This window comes from Poecilia latipinna, unplaced genomic scaffold (assembly GCF_001443285.1).
Source record: "Poecilia latipinna isolate Pla-1442-1.1 unplaced genomic scaffold, P_latipinna-1.0 Scaffold86, whole genome shotgun sequence".
In the NCBI taxonomy this organism is placed as follows: Eukaryota; Metazoa; Chordata; class Actinopteri; order Cyprinodontiformes; family Poeciliidae; genus Poecilia; species Poecilia latipinna.
In genome coordinates this window covers 323399-350365 of record NW_015112702.1, presented here as the reverse complement: position 1 = coordinate 350365, position 26967 = coordinate 323399, and the positions used below count along the sequence as shown (strand labels likewise).

Here is a 26967-nt window from a genome sequence, read left to right as displayed (position 1 = left end):
TCTAAAAGCCCGGCCTCAGGTTTTCTACAACTTTTAACACCACCATCCTCATACTTTCAGTTTCTCCTACACATCTTTTTTAATCAGATTTCTTTCAATACTTGCTTTTTTTCCCCACTCTCCTTTATATCAATCAATTCTCCCACCTGAGATTTGTCCCCCTGCGGCTCCACCAGAGTCACCAAAGGATCCTCGGCTGCTTTTCTGACCAATGCTCTCCTTGCATGGCCTGTCGTTTCAGTAGGATTGCAGTTCTGCCATACATTCACCATTTCCTAATGCTGGAGCTGAGATGTTATAAACTTGAGGTTCTGTTTTACGACCAAACCCTGTTTTAAACTCCCCCACATGTTTATTCCTGATCCCTTTCAGGTGTTTCTTGGTCTTAATGTTTCACGCTAACCAAGTTTCTCTGGCAAACCTCTGGGGCCCGTCACAAAACGGCTGCACTCGTACCGAGGTTAAATCACACACATACGGACGCCATATACCAACTGGGAAACTTCTTGAGACACTTGGGAGCAGATTTTACTCAGGGGTATCAAAGCAAAGGTGGGCTGAATCCAGCTACACAAGGCGCTTTTCAAACTTTTATTTGGAAACCATTTTGAAAACCATGCGGCATCTTCCTCCCATTTAACAGTTACCTTGTGTTGCTCTGTCTGAAAACATGAAGTCGGGGCACCGCGTAGCTCAGTGGCAGAGCAGCCGCACCAGATGTGGAGGCTGAACTTCAGGCAGATGTTTCTGGTTTGATTCCTGACCCTGGCTCACCCACTGCACGCCTTCCTCTCTGGTCTCTTCCTCCTGATAGGCTGCTAACGTTTTGCTACAAGGATTTTGTGGCCCTTGATCACTAGTGGCGTAAATAAATATTAATTAAAAAACAAAAACACACCTGAGGTTTTGTGGCTGTATCATGACAAATTGTTAGGATGTGAATACTTTTCAAGGCACTGTAATTTCCAACAGTAGATTGTGTTTTCTTAATGTAGCTTCCCTTGTGTTTTTGTGAAGACGGCAGCTAATTTGTGGTCTTTTCTTTTTCTACCAACAAGACAAAGAAAGAAAAAAAGAAAGAAAGAAAGAAAGAACGAAAGAAAGAACGAAAGAAAGAAAGAAAGAGAGAGAGAAGGAAAGAAAGAAAAAAATAACAGACAGGAAGCAAATTCCCCCAGAGTTAGACTGCTTAACTTGCTGCAGTCATCGCGCCATAGACGTTCTCTCACTGCAACGGCAACAGAGGCGAATAACTTCACGCGGATAATAGTTTACTCATGGCTTCATTCAGAACATCTCTTCCATACCTGAGTCACAGTGAAGCAGAAAAGTGTCACATCTTACAGTAAAATCATTGATTGGAATTCAGTGTTTATTACAAGGCCCGGGAGTGGAGGAGGGGAAAAAAGAAACGAAAAGAAAGGCACTTACTCGATAAAAATCAAAACAAGGATACAGGCATGTGGCAAAATGCAAAAACGCTAAAACCGTCAAATTAAGCTGTTCATAAAGGCCGATTGTGTGTATAAGGCAACAGAAGGCTGTCTCTCTCTCTGACACGAAAGCTCAATTGTCATTTTTAAAACGTGAATATCTTTCACATACTCGACTATTAAAGCAGGGCTGCTTTAATTGTAACATTTTTTTAATTTCTCAGAGCCTAAAAAAGGAATGCAGACCCATAAACTGCTGCAAGTCGAAGCATCTGTCAAACACTAAAACCCACAACACAGCAGAGGTTCACAGGCTTTCTATAACCCCCCACCCTCCCTACGCTCCCCTCTTGTGGCATTCACCAGTATTGCAACGTGGAAATCTCGAGCGACGTCTACTGCAGTTTCGTTTTTTTCTTTTTCTTTTTTATGTGTGTGTCTTTCAAGTTTCCAGGAGTTTTAAGATCCTGTTGCCAATCAATGGCTTTAGGAGGTTTTTTTTTTTTTTTTAAAGAGTGCAGAGATCCCAGCGGTGGCTCTGACAACACAAAAGTTGGAGTTGTGCATGGTGCTCGGGGTGGGGAGAGGTGAAGGTTGTGGTAATTTTCACAGCGTCACTTCTGTCTGAGTCCAAGTGTTCATCAAAGTGAGTCATTCCGCTGAAATGTGACTCAAAGAGTTCATGCGGTCCATCGCGAGTTTACAGCCTGAAAGCCCCTCCCGACCCCGAGCTCTTCCACCAGAAACGAGACGAACAAGGCCACTCTTTGGATTGATGCTGATTGAAAACAGCACACCTGCTAAAGGAATCTCCAATAAAATATAACATTTAGGATTTTTTTTTTTTTTTTTTAAAAGTGCTCAGTGTATAATTTCTCTCCCAGAGAGATATCAGTGGCTTATAAGTAAAGTTCCCCCAGTTTTTGTTGTTGTTGTTTTTAAGGGAAGTCCTCGCGCCGCCGTTCCTCTTATTTGCTGACGTTCTCCGCAGGATTGTACTCGGTTTCCCCCGCCGATACCTGAGAGATGCGGCGTGTGGAGCCCCACAGGCGACGGGAGAACTGTCCGGAGCGAACCTGAGAACAGGAGAGAACGTGGATTTGATTCACATGGGATCGGTTACACCAATTGCACAGTCGTCTGAAAAACTTAGTTCTCAACAAACGCTCTGCGTATAATTATCTTCCTCCTCCCCTCCTTCGCCTCCTTTTCCATCTCGCACACTCTTGAAGTTTGGCTTCTCACCTCTTCAGGCTTCCCTGCCCCCACCACTATTAGCTTCCCGTCCTCCAGTCCCACGAGAATGTGGCTGAACTCTTTAGTGACGGACACACTCCTCACAGGAACCCTCAAGGCCAGCGGCGTTATCAGAGAATCCAGGCTGCAAAACGGGGAGATGTTAGAGCCGACTTATCTTAAAGAGTCCTTCGTGGAATTATTCAGCTAAATAGATTAAACAAAAAGTATCATAAGTAAATAAATACATATTTAAAAAAAAAAGTGCTCTGTGGATGCTTTTCTTCAACAGAGAGAGGAAACTTGGTCAGCCTGATTGAGCCTTTCAAATGTTTTTCTAAAAAACATCTTTGAAAAACAAAACAAAACACATGCAGCATTTTACTTTCCATTTCACAATCATGTGTCGATTTTTGTCGGTTTATCATAAAATCCAAATAAAAACACACACCAATGTAATTACGACTAAATGTGAAATGGGACTTTGAGTAGCTTTTGAACATAAACGGCTTATTCGAAAAGCCTCTACCTGAATAAATCCCGGACGTGGAGGCTGCCCTGCGCCGTCCCCAGGATGACGTATTCGGACACCAGGTGAAGCGCGGTCATCTGCTCCTCCATGGTGAAAGACGACATCAGGCAGCCGTTCACAGAGTAAACATGAACCGAGTGCTTGCCCTGAAGGAATAAGCACCACATGAATACCAGTTGAACTGCACCGCTCTTCTTTAGTGCAGTAGTAAAAATGTATACATTTTATTATGATTGCATGCGATAGACCAGCATAAAAGAAGCACACATTTGCAGGAGAAACATTATGCAAGGTTGGCGAAACATCTGTTAAATGCAAAACAGATCAAAGCTCGAGGTTTAATCTGTGACAAACTGCGAAAAGGCTCAAGGGGGAGTGAATACTTTTCTTCACGCACCTTCCTGTGAGAGCGTTCCTCCTGAGACGTCTGCACCACGATGTGGCCTTCCATCCCGACCTGGAGCGCGGTGATGGGGGCGCTCACGTTGCTGTCTCCCGGAGGTCGCAGAGTTCGGAGGTACTGTCCCCGTCGCACTGTGTGCACAATCACAGTCCCGTCCTGGGAAGGAGGCAAAGCAATAGGCAGAGAGGGTCAGGAAGCATGCAACAGCTGCTCACACGGATAGACCATTAAGAGCTTTTAGCATGTGTGCAGACCTCAGAGGAAGTATAGTGACTCTTAATAGCTTTCTGTTTATCATTTTTAATTTGGTGGCGGTATTAAGGGACGTAATGAAATGGCGGATGGTCTAGGAGAGAAAAGACTTAGGAACGCAGTGTAACCTGGTAACAGCAATTCCTCCTGATTGGGTTTCCTTCCTCCACCACATAAACCTTCTCAGACTTCAAAGACCCACATTTTTGCCTAATCAGCCTTTATCTATCACTCCAAGGCTCCACTTTCTTTGCCTAATTTGGTCATTTCCAACCGTACGAAAACAAGATAGCGCACAGTCGCGAAACCAACGAGTGATGTCATGGTTACAGCACACGTCTCTTTTATACAGAGTCGTCTTAGGATCAGCTAAAAACATCGCTTTTCTACACGTGTATTTGTACTGAGCAGCTAATGTGTTCAATGACTCACTACTGTCGTCTGAGTTGTTGGATTAAGATATTACTGCTGGCGGTTCTGGCAGCTGTTTGCGACTTAAAAGGTTCGGTGGAAAAGTCTGAAAACTCCAAGCTGTTCGTCTGGAGGTCAGGGTTCCTGACGATCTCACATCCTAACATCGCTCACTTTTCCAGAGTTCTCAGTTCTGTTTTTACTACATTTTCCTAAAAAAAAATAAAAAGAAGCAGTCTTTCAGGGAAGAAAGGGAAGGACGGATGGATGGATGGAATGGATGGCATACACATGTTCTTCTTTATTTGCTTAAATCTGGAAAATATTTAAACCCAATTCCAGATTTTTTTTTTCATACTGCCCGGGAACGCCGATGGGCAAACGTATACAAACGTTGCATTTTATTTTTTTGCATGACACCTAATCTAATTTTAACGTGAGGCTGCTTTGGTCTCTAATCGACGAGCTGAAATGACCAAAGTCATTTTATCTAAGAAGTTCAGAAACATGTGCTGACAATTCGGTTTCCTGCGGCAGCAGTTCGCACACGCAACGTGCACAGGAACATTTTCTGCTGCAGATGCTTTCCCAGAGTGAGTTACAGGGCACTGGGGAACATCCATCTGGAGTACAGAGAGTGCAGGATGGGATGTAGAAAGTACACACCGCAACACGGTTTCTTTTTCAGCAGGGTAAGAATAACGGGTATGCGGGTATTACATATTGCATATATTATGTGTTGACATTGACGCAACATGCATCTGAGTGTGTCCAGAAAGGAAGGACCACCTACGTCAGCTTTAGCCGCGTCACAGAACAACTGGCATCTTGTTTGTTAGAGACCCTCCAAGCTGCAGGAGGCAGATTGTAAATATTTAGCTCGAATAGACAAAGCTGTATTGTTAAACACTCCAGAAACCTGTTGTTGATTGGAAAAAAAAAAAAAAAAAAAACAAAAGCAGGATGTGAAACCCGGCATCGAGATTTCTAAAACGACATTTCAGTCTCGGCATCTTCTCGTGCTGAGCCGTCACCATCTCTGACCTTTGACCCAGAGACAGCCATGTCCAGTTCGGTGCTGATGGCCACACAGGTCACCTCCTGGTCGTGTCCGCAGAGGATCTGTACAGGCCGAGGCAACAGGCCGCTGGAGAATCCGCCCTGCGGTACGATTAAAAAAAACAAACAAACAAAAAAAACGGTGAATACACGTTTGACGGCTTCCCTTTCAGTGCGAAGTCTGTCTGGAGGGCGCAAAGATATTCACCTGCTGCAAAACCTGCCACACTATGCAGGACGTGTCCCTTGAGCCAGAGATGAGGTAGATGCCACACAGATCCAGAGCCAAGCAGGTAACGACATCTTTACAAAATACACACACACACACGCAAAAAAAAAATCACCTCATGCCAGCGAAGAAAAGAAAGAAACCTTTCTCTGTGTGCTACGAGAAAAGCTCACCGATGTGCCGGCAGATCCTGCCCACCAGCTTTCCTTTGCCCAGCTGAGTGACGCGCAGGCTGCAGTCCCAGTGTCCCCCGCTGAACAGCAGACGGCCGTCGTTGGACACCACCAGCACCTGAGCGCTGAGCTCCACTCCCGGAGAGAAAGGCCCCGCCAGGAAACGCTGAGTCCTGCAGAAACAAAGGCAGGTTGAAGCGAGCTCAAGACAAAAGACTCTGTTGGGATCTTAACGCGACCAGGATTCAGATTGGATGAAAGTAGAATCCGTCGTTCAGAGGTCATTGAACAGGATTTGGATTTTGTTTTGTTTTTTCCCCCCACAATTACGACCATGGAGGACTTCTGCCAGGCTTAGTGGGGCCGAGCTCGGGAGTCACATGAAAGGAGCAGCCAGTTTGTTGTCTGAACCGGATCATGTTGAAGAAAATCAACTGTGCATCAGGGAGAACATCACATTTTCCCCTTTTTGTGGAGCGCATCTGCGACCCACACTGCATGACAACCAGACAAAACAACAACATACAGCATGCTTAAACTCACTCACTTTGGATTGGTCATCGTTGGATCTTTAGTGAAAGTGAAGTAGTTGGTGATGTTTTTGTCGTATGGAAGCCAGCTGTGTGTCCCAATCAAGCCACTTGAACTTACAGTCACCTGTACAGAAGAAAGCGACTTGGCATCAGAATAATAATAATAATAATAAAAAGGCTTGTAAAATGATTACTGCTGTAACCGAGCTTCGTTTGGACGTTACCAAGGTGTCTGAGCCTTGCATGATGGAGTGATTCTGATTCTTTGGTACCAGTGCTTGAACCAGAGGAAGTCCGTCACTAACCACCTGAGGCAGACGTGTAAATGAATGCAGTGCGTCGTTCGACTATTAAAATCAGCGGAATCGGATGAGCACACGAGTTCTCACCTCCACGAATGGCCGGAGTTTGCCGAGGTGTTCGAAGATGTTTGCCGGTAGAGTGTCCAGGCGGGCCTGCCGCCGTGATGCATTCTGGGCCGTCATTCGAGGAGGGTGAGGCTCCTGATCGGAGACAAAGATTACAGAGAAACACTGTCATTTTCTGATGCAGAGTTACAGACGGATGCATTTCTAAAGCTGAAGTGATTCAAATCTCTAAAAGAGCTGAAATTCGGATCTTTTTAAAAGCCTGCAGGACAGTTACGCCCGAAAGACGTTAATTTGGTTGGTTGAAACAATATGACTGGACTATTAGGCTAAATGATGCAAGAATGCTCTGCCATTATTAATTTGTAGATTAGGATAGATTATATTAAAAAAATGTTAACTAGATCCTCGAAAAAGGGACATTTTCCATTTTCTCTTTCACTCAATGTACCTTAAGCAGCTGACAGGGAGTCTGTCCAAAGTTGCTGATCATTCCTTCGAAGGCTTTTCGATCCGTTTCATTGGAAATGGCGTCCAGATCGACAGCACCTGCACAAGCCAATAAGACAATTATTAACCTTTTCTCAGAGAAAAGTGAGATATTTAGGGGTCAGATACAACTTTTTCATAAGTTTATGTAAAGCAATTTTCAGACAAGAAGTCTTAAAATGAATCAATATGTATTTTCCTTATTATTATTGTTACCATTATTATTTTCATTGTTATTTCAGAGATATATGTATGTGTATTTACCCTACAAAAAGACTGGACAACAAGCAATTCAAAATGTATCTTGATCTTCAAAAGTTAAATAAAAAATAAATAAATAAATAAAAAAAACGCTACCCGCCTAAACTGGCCTTTATCCACAATCAAGAGATGCAATTTAAAAGCTTAAAGCGACTCAAACCATACCCAGCTTTATATTACCGCCATGCACAGTGAGAGTCATGACTGGAGATCTAAAAACGGCTTTACACATGTTCAGAGTGTAATAGGAAACAAAAACATGGTTAAAGTTACATTTCAGTCTGAAAACCGGACATATAACAAAAACCCCTCAGAGTCAAAGCGTTCTCATAAAAGGTCATATAAACAAGTTAGCAAAAGATCAGTGGTGTCATAAAATTTTGGATGAAAGTGGAATTTAGTTTAAGGTCAACTGAATATTGCTCTGGTTTTAAGTTTAATGACAACAAAACAAACAGATTTTCTTTTTGATGTTTCTGCATTGTTACCGTTTGTCTGCTGAAATTGAGGAAGCACTACCACACAACTCATTTTTTCCCTTAGTCATTTTTTTTTTTTCCCCCATAAGTCCCAACAGGAAGCAAACGAACCCAACAAAGAGTTAAACTGAATAGCCGCCAACACGAGCAAATCAGTCCTTTATTCACTTTGTTTGTTTAGCTCATAATTTGCTGTTGTGAACCTAAATAGGCTCGTTCAGGCACACAGAAACAACTAAGTGCGCACAAAAGAATAGGAACGATTACCCTTTGCAGACTCAGGAAAAAAAAAACACTTCACATGTTTTCCTTCCCACTTAGCAAGCATCACCACAAAAACACTGCAGTTTGTTCATTTGTGTCCTCACAAATGTCCTGATTGCAGCCTTACCCTCATAAGTGCAGTAGTAGAAAACATTAAGCGCCTTCACCGCCTCCTCTCCTCTCTGCTTGCATCCAAAGATGAGGTCGATCCACTCGTGGAGGTGGGAGGACACGTGTTCGGACTCCTGCAATGTCAAGAGTCGCTTTCACGCTGTAACTCTGGCGGCAGATGCATGACTGAGTTTTATGGCTCTGTGCGTTGCCGGTGACTCACCAGGGCTTTCATGTGTTTCCTGATAAAGTCTTCCCTTGATGTCGCCCACGGAGGCAGCAATACATCTGCCACCAGGTCCTGAGACAACTGCAAGCGGCCCAAGTCGAAGCCTAGCAAAGAATTGAAATGGATTAACTTCCACGCCTCAGCGGACGTCCCGGAACGGCGCAGGGTTTTGCCGCTACTCACCGTTCATGTTCTGCAGGAACTCCGGGAAGTAGAAGAACTCCGGGATGAGCTCTTTGACATCGGCCGGGCTCTCCATGCGAGCCTGCCAGGCCGCCGCCACCGAGTGGAACTGTCTGTCTGCGACGTCGAACCTGAACGGCGGGCGACACGCGGCGCCGTGAGAACGGAGAACGCGCGATAGAGCTGGGAGATATGACACGGCGGTGCCGCAGTCCTCACCTGCCGCTCTGCAGCTGGATATGCAGGGTGGTGAACGGCTCCATGCGGATCATGTAGTGCATGACTCCTGCTGCGTTAGAGTAGTGTGTGCCATAGTGGAATTTCTCGGTGGTGCCTGACGGGTCTTCAAAGCTCTCGTACCTGAAAAAAAAAATAAAATAAAATATTTGTTGGGCTTTATTAACTAAAGAAAAAAAAATTTAAAAAAAGGATAAAATTGTGCACAATTTTGTTATTGGAAATTCATTAAAGCAAGGCTGAAATGATCATGAACTGATTATTGAAATAATCGTCAACTAATTTAGTAATCGATTAATGGTTCACCGCAGCATACATGCTCATAAAAAGACCAGATTCTTTTTATGAGCATGTATGCTCATTCAAATTCTATTAAAAAAAATAATAATTTTGCTGTCCAATTATTAATTATTAAAACATAATCAGCACATCAGTCCTACACTGTATTGATGTTAAATCAACCAGAAAGGGCATTTTTAGGAATGCTGTGTTATTGAGTCTCAGTCAATAAAATGTTTAGAAAAGGAATTTGTTTATTTTCATCTTTTATTGTGTTTAAAATATTGTATAAAAAAAGGTTTAAATAAAAAAAAAAATCTGCAGAATGTGCCAATTTATCGATTAATCATCAGAATAATCAATGACTAAAATAATCATTAGTTGCAGGTCTACATTACACAATTTCTTTTTTCTTGCATCAACAGAGCCTCTTACTTTTCTTTGACGTTCTGCGCGTGACGTGGGTTGACCACGCCTATCGGCTTAGACAGATCCCTGAAAACTGAGGGGTCCTCCAGATCCAGATGAGAAGACGTGTAGTCACACAGAACCCAGGGGAACTGAGGAGAAACAACCAACACAGACGTCTTGCTTTAGACTCCGAGTGCGACACCGGAAAAACAAAAAGTGGTTCAGGTTCGCCGCAGAACGCACCACGGGGTACTGGGACAGGTCGTTGTACGTGCGCCCGGCGATGGTGTTCAGCTGCATCAGGTACTCAAAGTTTGAGATTTCTCTGTACACCCATTTCTGTTCAATTCAAGACGACGCCACGTTAAGGCGGGAAACATTGGAACCGTTTAGCGCTGAATGAATAAAATGCACGTGATGTAAATAAAACACCTGAGTGAGGCCCGACGCTTTCAGCAGCTCCTGAGGGGAACGGGAGCCGAAGTAGAACAGGTTTGGGGGCCGCAGTCCGAGAATCCTTGAGTACACTTTGTTTCGTACCTGCATGGTGAGAAATGTATCCATTTAGAGCTTCTAATGCTTATTTAACATCGTAGCATACTTTGGATAATACACAACAACCTAAATATTTATAGGTTAACAAGTGTTTATGGTTCTAAAACCCATATTGTCACTGAAAACTGAAAGTGTGTAGGTAGAATAGATTTAAGATGAAATTTCTGACTCCTGACTGCAAGAGGGATTACAACCCTCTACCTAAAGACTTAATTTATGACAGCTTCATGGCAGCTAACCTTCTAAAACTTAATTAAAACCAGTTTTAACTCAGAGGAAAGTTGCAACAATCCTTAGATTTTATGAATTAAAGCCTGTGAGATGAGTCTCCTAGAAAGAATAACCACACACACACACACACAGCAGCAGGAACATGCATGCTCCAATTATGAAAAAGTTGTGATCACTTTAATGTGAATCTCAGAACATAAACGCTGAAAATTATTCTATTTGTCTTTACACAAAGGCTTTAGGAGCTTTATGTTCATGCATACAGACAGCAAAATGAAATTTAAACCTGAGAATTTGTTGCTGCGAGGAAACAACGCTATAGACTTAGCTGCACTGCCTTAAAAGACATGACAGATGATAAATGCAAGAAATAGTTTGCAATTGCAATGTTGTAAATTACAATTTATTATGGTTCTAAATAAATAAAATTGGGAGAAGTTTTCATTGTTACTTTAACAAGAAGAAGCTTCTGTTTTTAAACTACTTTCTTAAATTTGACTTAAACAAGACCTTCTTTCTGAAGTTGATGAAGTAATGGGCCTGGTCAATGAAGAAAAGCTCCAGCGCCGACCGTCGCAGGTTGTATCTCCTCAAATGGACCTCCCGAAGCTGAGACAGAGGTCTCCTGAAATCGAACCCGATTCCTGCGGGACAGGGGAGGCAAACTTATGACTCATCCGAGACAGAAATCTTTGAAGAACCATAACACAGAGAGGTGTAACTTTCAGATGTACGCGTTTCTCACCCTCCTCGGTCTCTTCTTTCTCACTGCTGCCGTCATAGAAGTACAGATGTTGTGTGGTGACCTCCAGCCGACCCGGCACCACAGCCACGATGGTGATGAGCTCACAGTCTTCAGACAGAACCAGCTTCTCTTTCTGATTCTCGTCTTCTCCTTCCCCTCTGAAATGCAGTGTTGAAGGAATCAGGCTTCATCTCCTCTAAAGTTTTTGTGCTTTTTTTGAATTACACACACACACACACACACACACACACACACACAAGAGGCTGACACTCTTGGTTCGAGAAGTTTAGACTTACTTGTCATCCAAAAAGACGAAGTCCTCTTCTTCCAAGTGATCATCCTCCATGTCGCTTACTTTCGCTTCCTTGGCAACAGCCAATGGGATCGGATCAGAGCTGCGAGGGCTTTCAGCTCCTGATGAGCACAACATGACTTTTCTTTAACAGTTTGCAAAAAGCTAAAAAAAAATTATATTTTGGTGATAAATAAACTGCCGTCGTACCCATGTTGTCCCTCAGAGCGCTGGCCTCACTGTGGGAGTCGTAGTTGTAGTTGGGCACAAGTTTGAGTCGCATCTTTGAATACGTTTCAGCAGCGGACAGTTTCCATTTCACCTCTGGCTGAACTCTGACGTCAAGCGTGAGACAAACAAAACTCAGAGCATTCTGACTTGCAAATAGGGAGAACAACGGACCGAGACGCGAGATGCGGTCGTACCTGTTGGCCCACGGCCCCCGCTCACAGGTGAACAGCCTGCGGAGAGCTCTCCAGTGCTGCCACACCACCCCCTGCTGGCTGGCGTTCTGCTTCTGCCACATCACGTATCTGTTGTTCTCACTGCGAACTCGCTTCATGCAGGGGTCAATTATCACCTCCTGTTTGCACAGAGAGACGCGTTAGCTAATAAAAAGTGTGTGGAGTGTGTGGACATGGGGCATATTGTCATGTTGCACCTACGGTTTTTATTGCATTTTATTTCAGTTTTATAGGATAGATCAACGCAAAGGAGCACATGTTTGAAAATACAACCTGGTTTTGAATTTTTATTTTTAGAAATAAAAGTGAGAAAAGTGTAGCATGTATATTATATCTAGCGAACAGAGATAATGAGTGTGTTTTGAACATCGATTTTTTTAAGTTTTTCCCCAAATTGTTCATTAGATTTAGGTCTGGACTTTGACTGGGCCAGTCTAAAACATTAATATGATCTGATCTAAACCATTCCCTTGAAGCTTTGGTTGCATCTTTAGGCTGTGAGATCTTCACATCTGTTTTTATACTAATACTTAATAGCAGACGGATTGAAAACATTTATAGCTAAATATAAAAAAAAAAAAAAAAAAGGAGGCTGGACAGATATGGACAGCAAAACTTTTGAGTGGTTTTTTTAAAATAAAAAAAAAACATGTTGCTGCTGCTGTATGTTTTAAGGTAATTAAAAAAAGAAAATATAGTTATGCATTTCTTTGTATTTGTCGATCCAGAAAAAAACCCCAGAAAACAAATTGAAGTTTGTTATTGTAATAAAGAAAAAACATTTTTTAAAGCTGTTGAATACTTTTGCATCAAACTCTAAAAGCACAGTACCTGAAACTTTGACTTGCTGTCAGATCTGTCCTTTTCCCGTTTAAATGCTGTGCTCATTAGATCGTCAAAGCAGGAGTTCCAGAAATTGGACATGATATCATGACTACGGCCAAACGTGTCCAGTTCGTACTGCTCCATGGTGGGCTGAACCTGGAAAACGGACAGATAACCAACATGCCATTAATAATAGCCTGCAGTCACTACTACCTTCAACTTATTATTGACTGCAATATATGCGATAGCCAAAAAGGGATGCTAAGCTACTGAGGTCTCGTTGCAGTTAATAGAAACACACACACACATGTCTAAAACAAGCACAGCATCTACATAAATAAGTCCTGAGAGGACAGTTTATATTCTCTCGCTGCACTTTTAAAATTTGATTTAAACATTTACAGCAGCCAAAGTTCTGCCACAGTGCGAAACGTGCTGGAAGATCCGAACACTGAGGAAAACTAAACAGAACGGATTTATGGGCAGGCGATGTCACACAGAGCCGTGATGAATCTGAGCTCGAGCGGAGCGGAGCGTGTCTGTTTGGCAGCGGCTTGTCTCGGGTTCGAGCGTAAACCGCTCCATAACTAACGCACTCTGAAGGAAAGTTTAAGGAATGTGATGTAAAGCAGCAAAAGCCTTTTAAAAATGTTAAACTTTGCAGTAAATATCTCAGGAGAAATCTGGGGGGTAGCAGGTCAGACAGAATACAGGATTAGTAAAATATGTTATGTGTGCAGGAAGTTGACAAAGAACAGAGTTTGAAGTGTCTGAAAGACAGAGGAGCAGACTCCCTTGACTCCCTAAACACAAAGATAAATATCAGCCATTTTTTATTTATTTTTGTTTTAAATACACAAAGTCCGTCCAGACACGAACCTTCTGCTGGTAAAAGCTCTGCCACTCCAGCGCGTTACAGTAAACCTTCAGGTCCTCGGCGAAGGTGGTGCTCCCGTTGGTGATGGGCAAGTTGGGCAAGTGGTTCTGGAGGGTGATGGGGTCAGCGTGCTGGGCCAGCAGAGTCCTCATGATGGGCACCAGCTGGGAGAAAATCTCAGAGCAACTGACGTTTGAGTCTTCCGTTATGCCTTCTGGCCACAAGGGGGCGCCAAGCTTTCCCAGCAAGAAGCAGACCTCCTCCCAGCTCAGACACAGAACAGTCTGCAGGAGACTGTGGAGCTTCAAATAGGCCATCTCACACACCTGATGGTGAGCAAAGACACATTCAGACAAATTCAAACTGCACACGTGAAACGATTTTTTTAATTTACTTTAGTGAACTATAAATGTGATAAACACTCTTTAATACTAAAAAAAAAAAAGAAGAATTTTAGCAAAGTTAAAAATATGAACAAAATTCAGAGTAATTATAACAAAAGAAAAATCACAAATATATGGTGCATCAAAGGAAAAAAAATATATATCCTGCCAGTGAATTCAACAATAAATAAAAAAATAAACAGTTAGGAGAAATCCAACAAAATTAAACCATTTTCTTTTTCCTGTTTTCTTTGCATTTCATACGCCGACACGTTGTTCTCACCTCGGAGGGTTACACTATAAATCAAGGCATGGTTTCTTTGCCTCAGCCGAAGCAAAAAAAAAAAAAAAAAAGCTTAAATTTGAGACAAAGAACTCCTTCAATCATTCTCTGTTAACTCCGGTTTACCTTTCAGTCTTTGAACATGAAAAAACCAAACAAAACAAAAATGTCTTGAATGAATAATTTATCAGCTCATCTGCAGCAACTACAGCTATCTCCCTGACCTTTCGTTCAGGAAAAACTGGTTGCTCGAATGAAGAGGTATAAAGAATCTAAAAATAAACACAACTGCTGCGATTCAAACAGGATCGGTGGCAGAAATCTACAGTGTAACTTGTGACGTTAACAACTGTCATTTCAGCTGCAACTCCATTAACAATGAGGCCCCAATATGCAAACAATAAACCACTGACTGGGTGTGACTAAATATAATTGCTGTGATATAATCTGACCCAATGTTCACTTGTGCTAATTTATTTTCTCATTTATTTCATTTCCAGTACAATCAGGTTAAACTAGTTTAAGATGCACAAATTTGGAAGCTCTGATTTTAGGCCAGAAAGGACAATGATATTCCTCTACACCTTAAGCAGTTTTAGCAACCTTTTTAAAGTTGTAGTGTTTAAGTACAACAAACCAAATTAAGCTTGACTGGCAAAATACGGCTAAGAAAAAATAACTAGAAGAATAAAGATTATATTAATGTCCGAGACAATATTTATGCACCAACCACATACCCGGAGAACGGAGTCTGCCAATTTTTTTTCTTGATCAGCCCTGATTGGTGATTGGCAGGCTAAACATAATACTAACAACAGGCAAATATTGATTCTTTTTCCTTCATGAAATGCATCACAGCGAAGGTCTACCTATTATTTTTCGTCTATAAACGTGTCAGCCAGCACCATGCCCTTTGATATCCTTTTATGAGTAGAAAAAACCGAGGATAAAAGATTTCCTTGGAATTCCTTCATCTTCTTTCTATCCTAAATTACTGCCTCTATACATAAACCTGCAGAAGATTTTCCCCCACAGCAATGCGTCACAATAACCAGACAGAAAAAAAACCCATATAAGTCAGTCATAATTAAGTAAAAATGCAGTGTTTTGGTAACCAAAGATACCGAATCGTTTTACTCGTGACACTAAATTTTAACATTAGGAGCTTTCTACAGAGCAAATATAAAATTGATTTCTGAGCAGAAGTTAAAATCGATCCCTTAAAGGTCCTAAACGCTGAACTTAAAACATCACACAAATTTACTTCCTGTCAGCGTACTTTGAATGGATATTATAAGCACCGTTTCGCTCCTCTCACTCCTCCATAAGACACTCAGCCGTGAGATAAAGCAGCTTATAGATGAGCAGAGCAGCAGCATGTGATGGAAACCCAAATGGCCAATTTAATTTAAACGCTCCTATAAGAGCAGATGTCATAACTCAGAGGGGAACTGCCCTTTCACGCTGAACACTCCCTAACAGGAATGACTGCAATGTCTTTTGCAAAGTGAGCCCTTACAAGGCTTGGTATTCAAACGGCCTCTTTATCTGAGCTCACTTATCAAGTTAAATAAGTTCCCTCGGACATTTTTTCCACAGTATCTGCTGCTGATATCGATCTCGGAGGAGCTTAGGTTGCGAAAGCAGAGACGTTTTAGCGTTTGCGTGCTCCGCAGGTGGGATTGTGGGTGCAGCTGACCTGCGAGTTCTGCTGGTGGATGTATCCGGTGATGATACGCAGGCCGATCTGGGCCATCTCCTTCAGCTCTGTGTTTCCTGGGCTGCCGGGGGTGCTGTGCCAGGCCTGCAACCTGTCCAGCAGGTTCACCACCCCTTCGAAGATCTGCAGCAAAACAACAGCTGTCAACAGAAAGACTCGGGCAAAAAAAAAAAAAAAAAAAAAAAAAAAAAAAAGGCCAGACCTGTTTCCACACCTTGCAGTAAACCTTAACTACACCCCGAGCTGCATTTAAAAGTCAAACTTGGCTCTCTAGGCCTTTCTGTAGCACAAACAGTGGCATTTGACCTATGTTTATCAGTGGCAACACCTAAAAGCTTCTCGTTTGTTATGCTTTGTATTTACTGCTTTAGTCTAGGAAGAATAAAAACGATTTACTTAAACATGATTACAAAAATGAGCCCACGGCTTTGAAAAAATATTCATTTTTATTTTACTAAAACAGAATAATTAACTTTCTGTGAGAGTTAAATCTAATTTCATATCCAGTTCTAAGTTAACCCGAGTGAGAACAGTTTACATTTTGACTTAATTTATTAAGGGAAAACTCGCCGAACCAAACCAACCTGCCCCAGAGTCAAAAACTAATTGCCCCTACGCCCAATAACTGACTGAGCAGCTAATGGTGGCAACAGCTGCAACCAAGAATTTACAACAAGTCTTCACAATTTAACATTACTGGAGGCAATTATATTTTTACATAACGCCAGACTTGATTTTTGTCTCTTGATAAAGAAAACTGCGTTTTGTGTTCACTCAGGTAATCCTCGTCTGACATTAAAATATGGTTACAGAAAATTTAAGTTTGACAAAAAAAAAAAGCAAAAAGATCTTTGAGATAGCAAATAGTTATTTCACTCATGTTTCAGAACACAACGTAGTTAGCATTTAAAATCCCCATTTAAGTTAACTTGATCTTCATCAATCACTATCTTTGTGAGTCAAGATCTATTTATTAAAAGCCAAACAGATCAAAGAAATCATTTTAGCATCACTATTTAAAGTTTCTTATATATTTAACTGCATTCAAGTAGATCATCAAAATGAAAATGAATCCCAGACAACTTAACTTGCAAATCATAGTGAAAATGTTCACACTGTCATCCTCTATCAAAATATTAATTTGTTCATCATTCAATTCATAGTAAAACATTGCATCTCCAGATTAACCTAGCAATAAGATTTTTACACAAACTATAAATCTGACATCAGATTTAGGTGACACCATGTACTTTTTGCTTTCTGATGTCAAGACAGCGATCATGTGAAACCACTGCAGACTTGAACATAAGCTACCTTCTCACTCCACAGCGTTCGGTTGTCTGTGCCCTCGGCAAACAGGAAGTCCTGCAGCAGCCTGAGGAGCCGCACCAGACTGGGGCAGAAGGGCAGAGAGACTCCCTGTGCGTCCCTCAGGTCCGACAAGGACGACTCCAGCATCATTTCCAGAAGACTGTCATGTGCAACAACGGAAATACGCTTAACGTAGCATTGCCTAGCATTGTGTTGTTTATGAGAGTAGGATCTCCAGTTAAAATCTGCATAACACACCTGCGTTTGATTTCATCAGGAGGGCGAACCAGCTGGCAGGAGGAGCCCAGCTTGGTGAGGACAGAAAACACCTGTCCCCTCTCCCTCCACACTGCGTCCCCGGACCCCTCGGCCCCACTCCCGCTCCAGAGCACTGAGAAGACGATGTTGGTCAGCAGGTTGCACAGCTCCTCCTCGGGGGTCTGCTGAAGTAAAAACAAGATGCGTGGTGAAAATGAAGAGCTGGTTTACGGAGCCTCTTCCACATGCAGTCGCTTTACAGATCATCGCAGTTTTACTGGGATTTTTGTGAGAGACCATCAAAAAGTAACTGTTGTAGTTTCTTACTAATAAAAAAGATAAGAACAATGTGGCATGTCTTAATATTCACCGATACATCTAAATAAAATCCAGTGTGACCAATTGACTAATGGTTAGCTGGCTAGCGAGGAACACACCAGACCTATAGATGAAGGTATTGAGAAGTTTTATAAAACATTATTCAGTTCAGAGCATCTACAGCTCAGGTAATAACACCTGCTGGACAGCCATGGCACGCCATGAATATGGCCAGATGACACAAAATGCTAGGTTTGGAAGAAAACAAAACAAAACATCAACCTGGCCTAAACTCAACCTCACCACAATGAAACATGGTGATCATTTATACGTCTGACAGGAAAGGTAGTCAGAGTTGGTAGAAAGAAAGATGCAGCTAAATGCAGTCCTAGAAAAGGCTGTGAAATACTTGAAGGTCTTCAGTCTTCTGATGTGTGAAACAGAGAGAATCGCAAACAACAAAGTTTGCATCACAAACTGAAGTGAATGACCTTTGTTCAAGCAGCCTTAATACAAATCCATGGCACGTTTTTCAGCTCAGGAGTGAAAAATCCCTGGATATCACGGAAACCTTCACAATCGGGCACAATCCTCTGCTGGTCGTTCGTATGAACTAAAATCTGAGTGGATGAAGGAGTTATACCTGAGGATTGGACGTGTTGGAGATGGTGTCTCCAGTAGGAGGATCTGTCCCATAGCTGGTGTCGTCCAGTACGTTAGACAAACTGGAGCTCTTCCTCGGCCTTAGCGGTGGGAATGGTTTGGAGTGCTCCAGAGGAGACGGCGTGTTGGTCAGACTTCCTGCCGGGGTGTGTGTGCCAGTGTCCCCCATGCCTCCCAACTCCAAATCAAAGGGAGACGTGCCGAACGGAGAGAGCGGCTGGTAGTCTCTTCCCTCGTCGTCCGGCCGAGGCGACACGATGTCGACTGGATTGGAGGCGGAGGAGGAGTGGCTCCCCTGATCCACCGAATCAAACGACTTAAAATGAAGCGAGCTGCCGTAGTTCTTCAGCTGGCCTCCTCCTCCTCCACTGGGCGGCGACTGGGATAAGTCAGAAAACCCCTCGGAGATGTCCCGGGGACCGCATTCGTCGTCCTCCTCCTCGTCGTCGATGTCCCTCGAGTTGCGGTAGTTCATGTAGATGTCGGTGCGCGAGTCCTCTACGACCACAGACTGCTCTCGGCGCAGCGGTGGCCGGTAGCTCGGCGCGAAGGAAGCGTGGTTGCCAGAGTCTGTGATGCTCACGGCGTGGGCTTCCAGGGACTCCTTTACGTAGAGTTTGGTCAGAACATCCTGCCAGCCCGGCTGCTTGGCGAGCTGCTTCACGTAATCCTCGTTGGAGTAGATCAGATGAAAGAGCTGCAGGGGAATCAAACGAAACACAGAGACATCTTAGATTTGCTTATGATGAAAAGATGCAATTAAAAATAAGACGCGAGGAGACCAACCTTGCGACAGACGTCCAGTCGGACGGTGAGCTCAGCTCGATGCGACAGACAGACCACAGCCAGGAGGTCTCTGAAATTAGGACTGGCATCTGTAGCAAATGGTAAGGCGTCTTTATGAATTAATTAAGGTATTTGAATAATATGAGCCGCAAATAACACTCTTTTCATTTCTCTAGAACGTTTCCAATTTTTAATAAATGGCATAGGAGATGAAAACCACTTTTAGTCAACATTTTAAAGACATTTTTTAATAAAAAAAAATTATTTCTAAGCAACTCTTGGGCACTTTAAAGGAACAGCAAGAATAGAAAGTTCAAGTAAAAAGCTATTACTAATAGGAACTATCCGCAACTGGATTCCATAAATATAGGCATATTTATTTTTCACAACTACAACTTATCTGAGACTGTAAGTTACAGATAAAAGTGAACTTCTGCTTTTGGTGCATGCTGGGACCCCGACGTAAAATAAATGCAGCTAAATATATTGTGTAGCGTTGATAAGTTATTCTCAAGAGACTGAGGGAACTTCCTGTCAGTGAGGACCGGCTTCAGCTGTGGAAAGTCGGGTTTCTTTATCTGAGCTCCTCATTTCAGGGCCTCCAACAACATTTCTGCTGAACTCAGGTTTCATCTGGCTGGTTCTTCCTAAAGTTTAGGACCTCAACTTGTAGTGGAATAAATTTTGTGTCGATGCCTCCTGTGTTATATGTCATTATAGATATTTTAACATAGATTCAAGGAATGACAGACCCACTACCGTGTTTTGTTGAATAAATAAGATTTTTCTCTTTTAGGAAGAATCTTTCTGTCCAGTATATTCTGCTAATTATCTACAAAATGTTTAGTTGAGTGTCCAGATTTTTGACCTCTCCAGGTGTTCATTAACAAAAAGGAAACAAATTCCAGCGGCGTTCACTGGAGAACGTTGGCTTAGTTATTTTTCACACCAAGCTGAATTTCCCCGACTTACAATCAATAAGGGCAAAAAGTTACTTGAAACAATTCGCAGAAAATCAAATGAACCGACACCAAACAAGGACCTCAGCCTCTGAAATCTGTCCTAAAGCTGCGAAACTTATAAATAAACAAAGCGTTTGTCTCACCCGTAGCAAGGACCTGCTCATATAAACAGCGTACAGTTATCATGGACACAGGCATATCTTCAAGAAAGCAGACCAGGCCGAGATAACCGAAATCCTTCAGCTTGATTCGTTGCTTGTTGCGCTCCGAGACTTTCTCACTCTTGAGGATTTTGTACAAAACCTGCAACGACACAAGCGTTTCGGTTTATGAAGAGGTGCGTCTCAGTAAGTTTAAGTGAATTTAATCCAGTAACTCAGTTCAAGAGGTGGATTTATTACACAGAGTGGAAAACCCAGAATTCATTACTAATTAAGATCAATTGAAAAAAGTATTTGTTTGCAGGTTAAACAAATAATGTATCTACGTACTATGCAGTGTCTGCACTCGTTACTTTGTCTATTTACACGACTTAACAGCATTTCATGGAAAGTTAAAAGAAGAAATTCGACCGCTGGAGCTTATATCTGGAATATGTCTCTTATGATGGCACTTTTTCCTTCCACTCAATTATTTGTATGAAAATGTTGAGAAGCCTTTTCATTTTTCAATCTGTACATAATGATTACTTTTTAAATTGATTTATCGAAATAAATGAACTTTTCAATTCTGTTCTAATTTGTTGGGATACAGCTCTACTTAAAACCCAGTTCTTGCTATTAATGTGTTATTTATTTATTTTTAATCAGTTGTTCTCACCCTGAACACCCGCTCTCTGGCCTCGTCCCCAAAGTTGGCTGTGAGCAGCAGGCTGTACAGCTGCTCCACGCCCCACTCCAGCAGCACCGCCTGCACCTGCTCCCGAGGAGGGCTGCTCCTCAGCAGCTCGTACAGCACATCCAAGGCCTTCACCACCTGACAGACAGGGAGAGTGGCTGACAAATTACAAAGAAATGTGGACGGGCGCTGGGTTAAGCTGTGTAAAAGGAGTATGAAAGAAAAGATTAGCTCAAAAAAACAAAAGTAGAAGCCAAAGAAACAAAAAGCTGGAATGAAAGATGAATGTTTAGCTGGAAACCGGGAGTAAATCATCCCCGTGAAAAGGTCATAGGATTGCAATATCAAACTGCTGGAAGAAAAACAAGCAATAAAACATTTCAGTATTTATTACCTGCTGCTCCTCTCCCACAGTCAGGACGTAGGCGAGGACGCTGTGAAGCTCCTCTGGTGTCGGAGACTTGAGGAACTCTTTCAGCAGCGAAAACAGAGACGTCTGAATTGTTCGTTTCTCATCAGACAGAGGGCTGCCATCCTGCTCCAACCTGCGACCAAACGGATGAGTGAAGAGACTCTGATATTAGGCTTATGAATGGAGATGAAAGACACGACTGAACCGAGCTGAAACAGGCTACATTTGGTGCCTCGATGTGTTTTGCTCACCCGTAGTATGTCCGAATAGTATCCAGAATGTACTGGACCCCGTACTTCCTCTTTATGCGCTGCTTGCTTTTGTTTATAACAGATGACAGGTATTGCACATGTGCTTTCAGAAGAGAGAAAAGACACACAGTCATCCCTCTGGCTGACATTTAGAAATGTCAAATCATGATGTAAGGTCGCATTGAGACAGAGTTGTCACATAAAGGTTATCGAAGTAATGCATCCTCAATCTTGACCCAACAGCCTGAACTCGAGAATTTAAAGTATTCTTCGCCCACCCCTTTTCTGCTCCCCTGACTCCTACTCTAACCCTCATTCCTGCTGTGTCAATACAGACAGCTTTGGCATGCATGCAAAGCCTCACAGGTTTTATTCAGCAAGAAGGAGGCGGGGGGGCTGAGGGGGCCGCTGCTGCCTTACCCAAACAAACAGCAAAATGGCTTCTGGTCCAGATGCGGAAGTTAAACAGCAGGTGCTGGTAGAGATGCTGCAGCAACTGGTTGTTGTTGTCGTTGAAAACCTGCTCCAGCAGAAGCTGACAAGCCATGAGGACGTTCATGTCCATCATAGTGCCTGGAACCTGCAGCAGACACAGAGAGATCCCAGGTTTTAACTCAATCAGGTCACGACTACGCTCATTTTAACTCCGTAGCATGCAAGTTGTTTTATTTCATCGCAAAGTTGATGAAGTGGCTCCACGTTCTGAGATAATGTGCTTCAGAAGGGTAGTATGGATATTTGTACATTTGCACCCGAGGTAAAAAAAAAAAAAAATGTTTACATTGCAAAATTCACTAATGAAAAATGCTAAAAAATTTCAACCTTTAATTTATGTGTTTTTCAGAAGAAAAAAAATCCAGGCTAAGAAATTCCAAATGGGGAGTAAGAGAACAAGCTATTTAAGTAGAGCAGATGTGTTTCAGCTTCATAATTCATAAAAATGCACCTGTATCAACATTCAGAGCAATATATATATATAAAGTTTTAAACTGCTGGACTTTAACAAAAAAGACTGGACTAAGTTTACACAGCCAACTTGCACAATAGGCAAGATTTTCTAGGTAAAAAAAAAAATACACACACACACACACACATATATATATATATATATATATATATATATATATATATATATATATATTTTTTTTTTTTTTTTTTCCCCAAAGCTCAGTGAGAAACTGCACCAGAATGTGGGATTTTGGGAACAAGTTTCCATGACAACCATTCGACATCATGGACCTGCCCACTGTTTGTTTTGTGGACATTCCCAAAAAGGCTTTCCTGACCAACCATCACAAAAAGAAACATGCCAGTGGCTCTTTAATCACCCCAAAAACACTCAGTGGGTCCATGAGGACACAGATGTCATCGTGACAGCTAAGAGGTCAACTAGATCCATACGCTTTGATCAGATGAGAAGAAGATGGATCTTTAGGCGAACAGGCACTCCAGCTGTGTTTGCCTTCAAAAACACAAGATCAATATGTGCGCTTGCAAAAGCTGATCATATTTTGCCGCTTTTCACACCTTTACCAGGGTGCCAATAGAAGTAGGTAGACGTGTGTGTGCATCTTTTCCACAGCCAAATGTGTTTGATGACTCTAAAGACAGAAAGTAGTCTCCAGACAGGATGCTCCACATGGATTTCAACATTTCCTGTCTGTTTGCATGAACATCTCAGCTGCATTAACACAAGGCCTGGTTGGCTTTAGTCACCCATGAGTCAAATCTAAGAAAAGAACAACAAACACTTGGTCCCTCCCAGCACACTGACCAGTCTCTACTAAAGTTCAACTTTTCACCACATCGAAACCGTCGCCTTTAAATCCTCTGCATCGCGTTCAGCTCATTTTTGCACAAAAATTAACTAGGGAAGCTCACGTTTGTCACCTGCAGTTTCAGAAAATGTTTCACAATTACAAGCTTACAAAACGAGTGGAAAGTATTACACCGAAGTCTGTTGTCGTCTTGATTTTGTCTCATCTTGGTCCATTTTAAATTCTGCTTATGTTAACAGTTTTAACCAAAAGAAAACACCATTTCTTTTACACTGCTGCAGTTGGTATCTCTTAGTCATAGTGAAACAATACAATGTCTGCATTAATTGTCCCACACATGCATTTCAAACAGTCATTCTGACAGACCACTGCTGTTTCAGCAACACCAGACCCATTTATTACAAGGCAATTATTCAGCAACAGCGCAGTGGAAAAGGTCAGATATTCACTTTCAGATGCTAATCGGCTCTTCCAGCACTTGAGTTTCTAGAACAAGTTGCTGTGTGTGGGACCTACTTTGCTGAGCATGGCACCGATGATGCTGGGGCCGTGGCACTGCAGCAGACTCTCCTGATTGACAGGGTGGTGACGAATCAGGTTTTTCACCATCAGCAGGAAAGCAGCAATGCTGTTTCTCTCAAGTCTGCCTTCTGGGGAAAAAAAAAAAATAGGGCAAAACAAGGCTTAAGATTTCCTGTGTAAGCCACAGTGATATTTCTGCATTACAAAAGCACGTCATTGACGTCGCGCCTCAACATGAGTCAGAATTCTGAGTTGTGCATGTTTTACTTCTGTAGCGTTTTCGTAGAACGTATTCATGTGCGCACACACACCACCCCCTCGCCTTTTTCCCTTTCGAGATCTTAGCTCTAGAGTTTTTAAACTAAATTTATCAATCATTTCCTGTTTGTTATTGCATCATGTGGTTGTGTGCGCAGACCTACGTTTACTCAATTCACATCGTTAAAGTCTTTCCCAGAAGTAAAACGAAGTAGAAAAAAAGCAAAATGGCGTATCTGTGATTAAGCTTTAGACACTGTGTGTTTTGTGACCAAAGTACCCGAAGGTGCCACATTCCTCTTTTATAGCACATGTATGCAAGTATAAACAGCGTGGGAATTACCAGCCGTCACATCATTCAGGAATGACGACTCGTGTTTTGGTGTGAAATGTACATCAACCCCAGAACAAAAGCAACAGATCCTGTGAAGATGCTGGATGAAGCTGGAAAGAGTGTGTTGCTGGTCCACAGTGAAAGTAGACCAGCTCTCAGTGAAACAGAAGAAATGACCCCAAAACAACAGAAAAAGGTTGTTTTGGGGGGGGAGGGAGGGTTGAGGATTAATAGTTTCCAATTATCCTCAGGGAGAAAGACCCTAAATTTAGGACATGTCTTCTGATTTGATTACATTAAAATGGAAGTGTTTACATGGAATGACCACAGTTAGATTTCAAGGAAAATGGAGAAGGTTGCAAGCCTGAAAGTACCATCCTGTACACTGGGAGCAACATTAAGCTGTGGGGTTGTTTTCACTGGGGGAGGGACTGCTTGAACGCACCATTGTAGACGTCATACTGAAGAAACCACATCATCTAGAAATATGTAGAAACTTCTCAAGTCATCAGCCAGGAATCTAAAGTTTTGACTAAAATCGGTCTTCCAAGTGGACCGCACCCCTGAACATGTGGTGCCAGAATTATACTGCTTTTGAGTTTGTCAATGCCAGAAAAAGATATGATTTCCCTTCCACATGTTAAAGTAAATTTAATCAAATATTAGTGGGGTTGTATGCTTTTATTTGAGCCTATCTGCAACCACATGGTGTACCGAGGAAAACCCCCCAAAAAACTTAAAGAACCAAACTCACCTGCAGATTTGTTAAGAGGCAGCAGCATAGCAGCAGGACCTCTGGAGGAGGTGAGCTCTGGTCCCAGCAAGTCCGAAGTCTCCTGACCGCCGTTGTAAACCTGCTCGGCTTCACACACCTGCTCGAGCAGCGGCAGCAAAACCCCGATTCCTCCCATCACATTCACAACGTCCTGCGTTAATGTAACCGAATAAATCAACGTAAAAATCCATTTCATGCAGCAAAAAGAGCAAAAGAGTGAACATTACAACGAAAAGAAGTAAATCCATGTGAATCTAGATTAGAGCTCCTAATAAATAATTTCAAAATATTCACAGAAATGACAGAAAAATAACAGAAATCTCAGTTTGAAACAAAGCTAAGAGAGAAAAGAAAACGGATTAATTTCCAACCTTGGTGTCCCAGCTGACCACTCTGTGTCCCGTCAGTCTGCCATCATGCTGGTGATGAGGCGCCAGATCCAGACATATCTGACTCTTAAAAGCCTGAAAATACACGTGAGTATTAATATCTGGTAGAGTGTGGTTAATACAGGCGTGTGTTGATCTGAGCTTCATTTACCTGTGGAGTGTAGTACAGCAGCAGCTTGCTGTTGAGCTCTGACAACTCTCCGTCCGCTTTGAATAAGGGGACGTGATTGGGTCCTGTGACAGGGGGCGCAAAGTGAAAGGCCATGAAGAACATGTATGCAAACATCAGTCGATGAAAGTTTTGATTTATGACTAGTGCTTCCAACACGTGGGGCAACGGAGTGCGACGAACCTGCAGCGTGCAGCGCTCGCGCCTGGGCAGGCTGCAGAGCCTCGTGGCAGATGAAGGCCGTGCCCAGCAGCCCGTCTAGAGATGTCGGTGATCCCCACTCCGTGTCCTGCAGTCCTGCTGAAATGGTGTGCACCGTGGAGTCTGCCATAGACCCCCACCGGCCTCCCGCAAAGGACGCTGGGAAGGATTGGGAGCGGAGGAGGGAAGGAGCGTGGGGCGGGAAGGCGAACTCTGGCGACGGGCAGGAGGTGAAAGACGAGGGAAGGTTCGGCGACGTGGTGGTGGTAGTGGTGCGGTGGCCTGCGGAGCCGATGCCGCAGTAGATAAACGGCTGCAGCGTCAGGCCAGGTCGTGACACGGAGAGTTAGAATATAAGAAACACTTCACTGAAGTCGACCAGGATTAGAAAACATATATTTTGTTTACCTCACTAAAAGATGGAAAACGAAGCTGAGCAGTTTTTTGTTGCTCTCCATCGATGTAGACCGTTACCAGGTTCTGACCAAAAGGTCGCCGACCTGGTATGTGGACAACAGCCACTGAATGCTGAGAGGAAGACAAAACAGCAGGGCTTTGAAAAAGTTGTTATTTTTCTCTAAATTGTATCACATGAAAGAAATTTCAGTGTAATTTATTGTGTTTTTACACAACTGACTAACTGAATAATTGTGAAGTGGAACAATATTAATACGTGGATTTTTAAATAAAAATCTCACATGTATGGTCGGCAATAGCAATCAGGGCCCCCCCCCCCCCCCCCCCCCTCTCTTTTTTTTTTTTTTTTTTTTTTTTTTTTTTTTTTTATTTTTTTTCT

General features: G+C 42.6%; 1 protein-coding gene across 5 annotated transcripts in view; it reads right to left on the bottom strand.

The window, feature by feature from the left end:
• Nucleotides 1–2268: 2268 nt before the first annotated feature.
• Nucleotides 2269–26967, bottom strand: part of nbeal2 (neurobeachin-like 2) — a 45776-nt gene continuing 21077 nt past the window's right edge. For 3 of the 5 annotated variants that reach the window (XM_015022243.1, XM_015022278.1, XM_015022270.1), the window contains 41 exons: nt 26580–26699; nt 26154–26484; nt 25953–26035; nt 25784–25876; nt 25392–25563; nt 24040–24173; nt 22166–22325; nt 21746–21848; nt 21477–21627; nt 21065–21220; nt 20389–20548; nt 19284–19372; nt 18478–19194; nt 17517–17701; nt 17262–17418; nt 15927–16070; nt 13564–13887; nt 12691–12840; nt 11821–11978; nt 11606–11730; nt 11400–11517; nt 11104–11261; nt 10869–11002; nt 10005–10112; nt 9816–9911; nt 9597–9721; nt 8865–9005; nt 8646–8776; nt 8457–8566; nt 8250–8367; nt 7081–7178; nt 6651–6764; nt 6486–6569; nt 6276–6385; nt 5729–5901; nt 5535–5629; nt 5312–5428; nt 3599–3760; nt 3199–3347; nt 2679–2814; nt 2269–2509 (listed from right to left, as the gene is read on the bottom strand). In XM_015022243.1, the coding sequence (XP_014877729.1) occupies nt 2402–2509; nt 2679–2814; nt 3199–3347; nt 3599–3760; nt 5312–5428; nt 5535–5629; nt 5729–5901; nt 6276–6385; nt 6486–6569; nt 6651–6764; nt 7081–7178; nt 8250–8367; nt 8457–8566; nt 8646–8776; nt 8865–9005; nt 9597–9721; nt 9816–9911; nt 10005–10112; nt 10869–11002; nt 11104–11261; nt 11400–11517; nt 11606–11730; nt 11821–11978; nt 12691–12840; nt 13564–13887; nt 15927–16070; nt 17262–17418; nt 17517–17701; nt 18478–19194; nt 19284–19372; nt 20389–20548; nt 21065–21220; nt 21477–21627; nt 21746–21848; nt 22166–22325; nt 24040–24173; nt 25392–25563; nt 25784–25876; nt 25953–26035; nt 26154–26484; nt 26580–26699 (6297 nt within the window). In that variant the 3' untranslated portion in view covers nt 2269–2401. The remainder of the gene's footprint in view (nt 2510–2678; nt 2815–3198; nt 3348–3598; nt 3761–5311; nt 5429–5534; nt 5630–5728; nt 5902–6275; nt 6386–6485; nt 6570–6650; nt 6765–7080; nt 7179–8249; nt 8368–8456; nt 8567–8645; nt 8777–8864; nt 9006–9596; nt 9722–9815; nt 9912–10004; nt 10113–10868; nt 11003–11103; nt 11262–11399; nt 11518–11605; nt 11731–11820; nt 11979–12690; nt 12841–13563; nt 13888–15926; nt 16071–17261; nt 17419–17516; nt 17702–18477; nt 19195–19283; nt 19373–20388; nt 20549–21064; nt 21221–21476; nt 21628–21745; nt 21849–22165; nt 22326–24039; nt 24174–25391; nt 25564–25783; nt 25877–25952; nt 26036–26153; nt 26485–26579; nt 26700–26967) is intronic. The other 2 variants (XM_015022253.1, XM_015022260.1) reach the window with 2 other exon arrangements.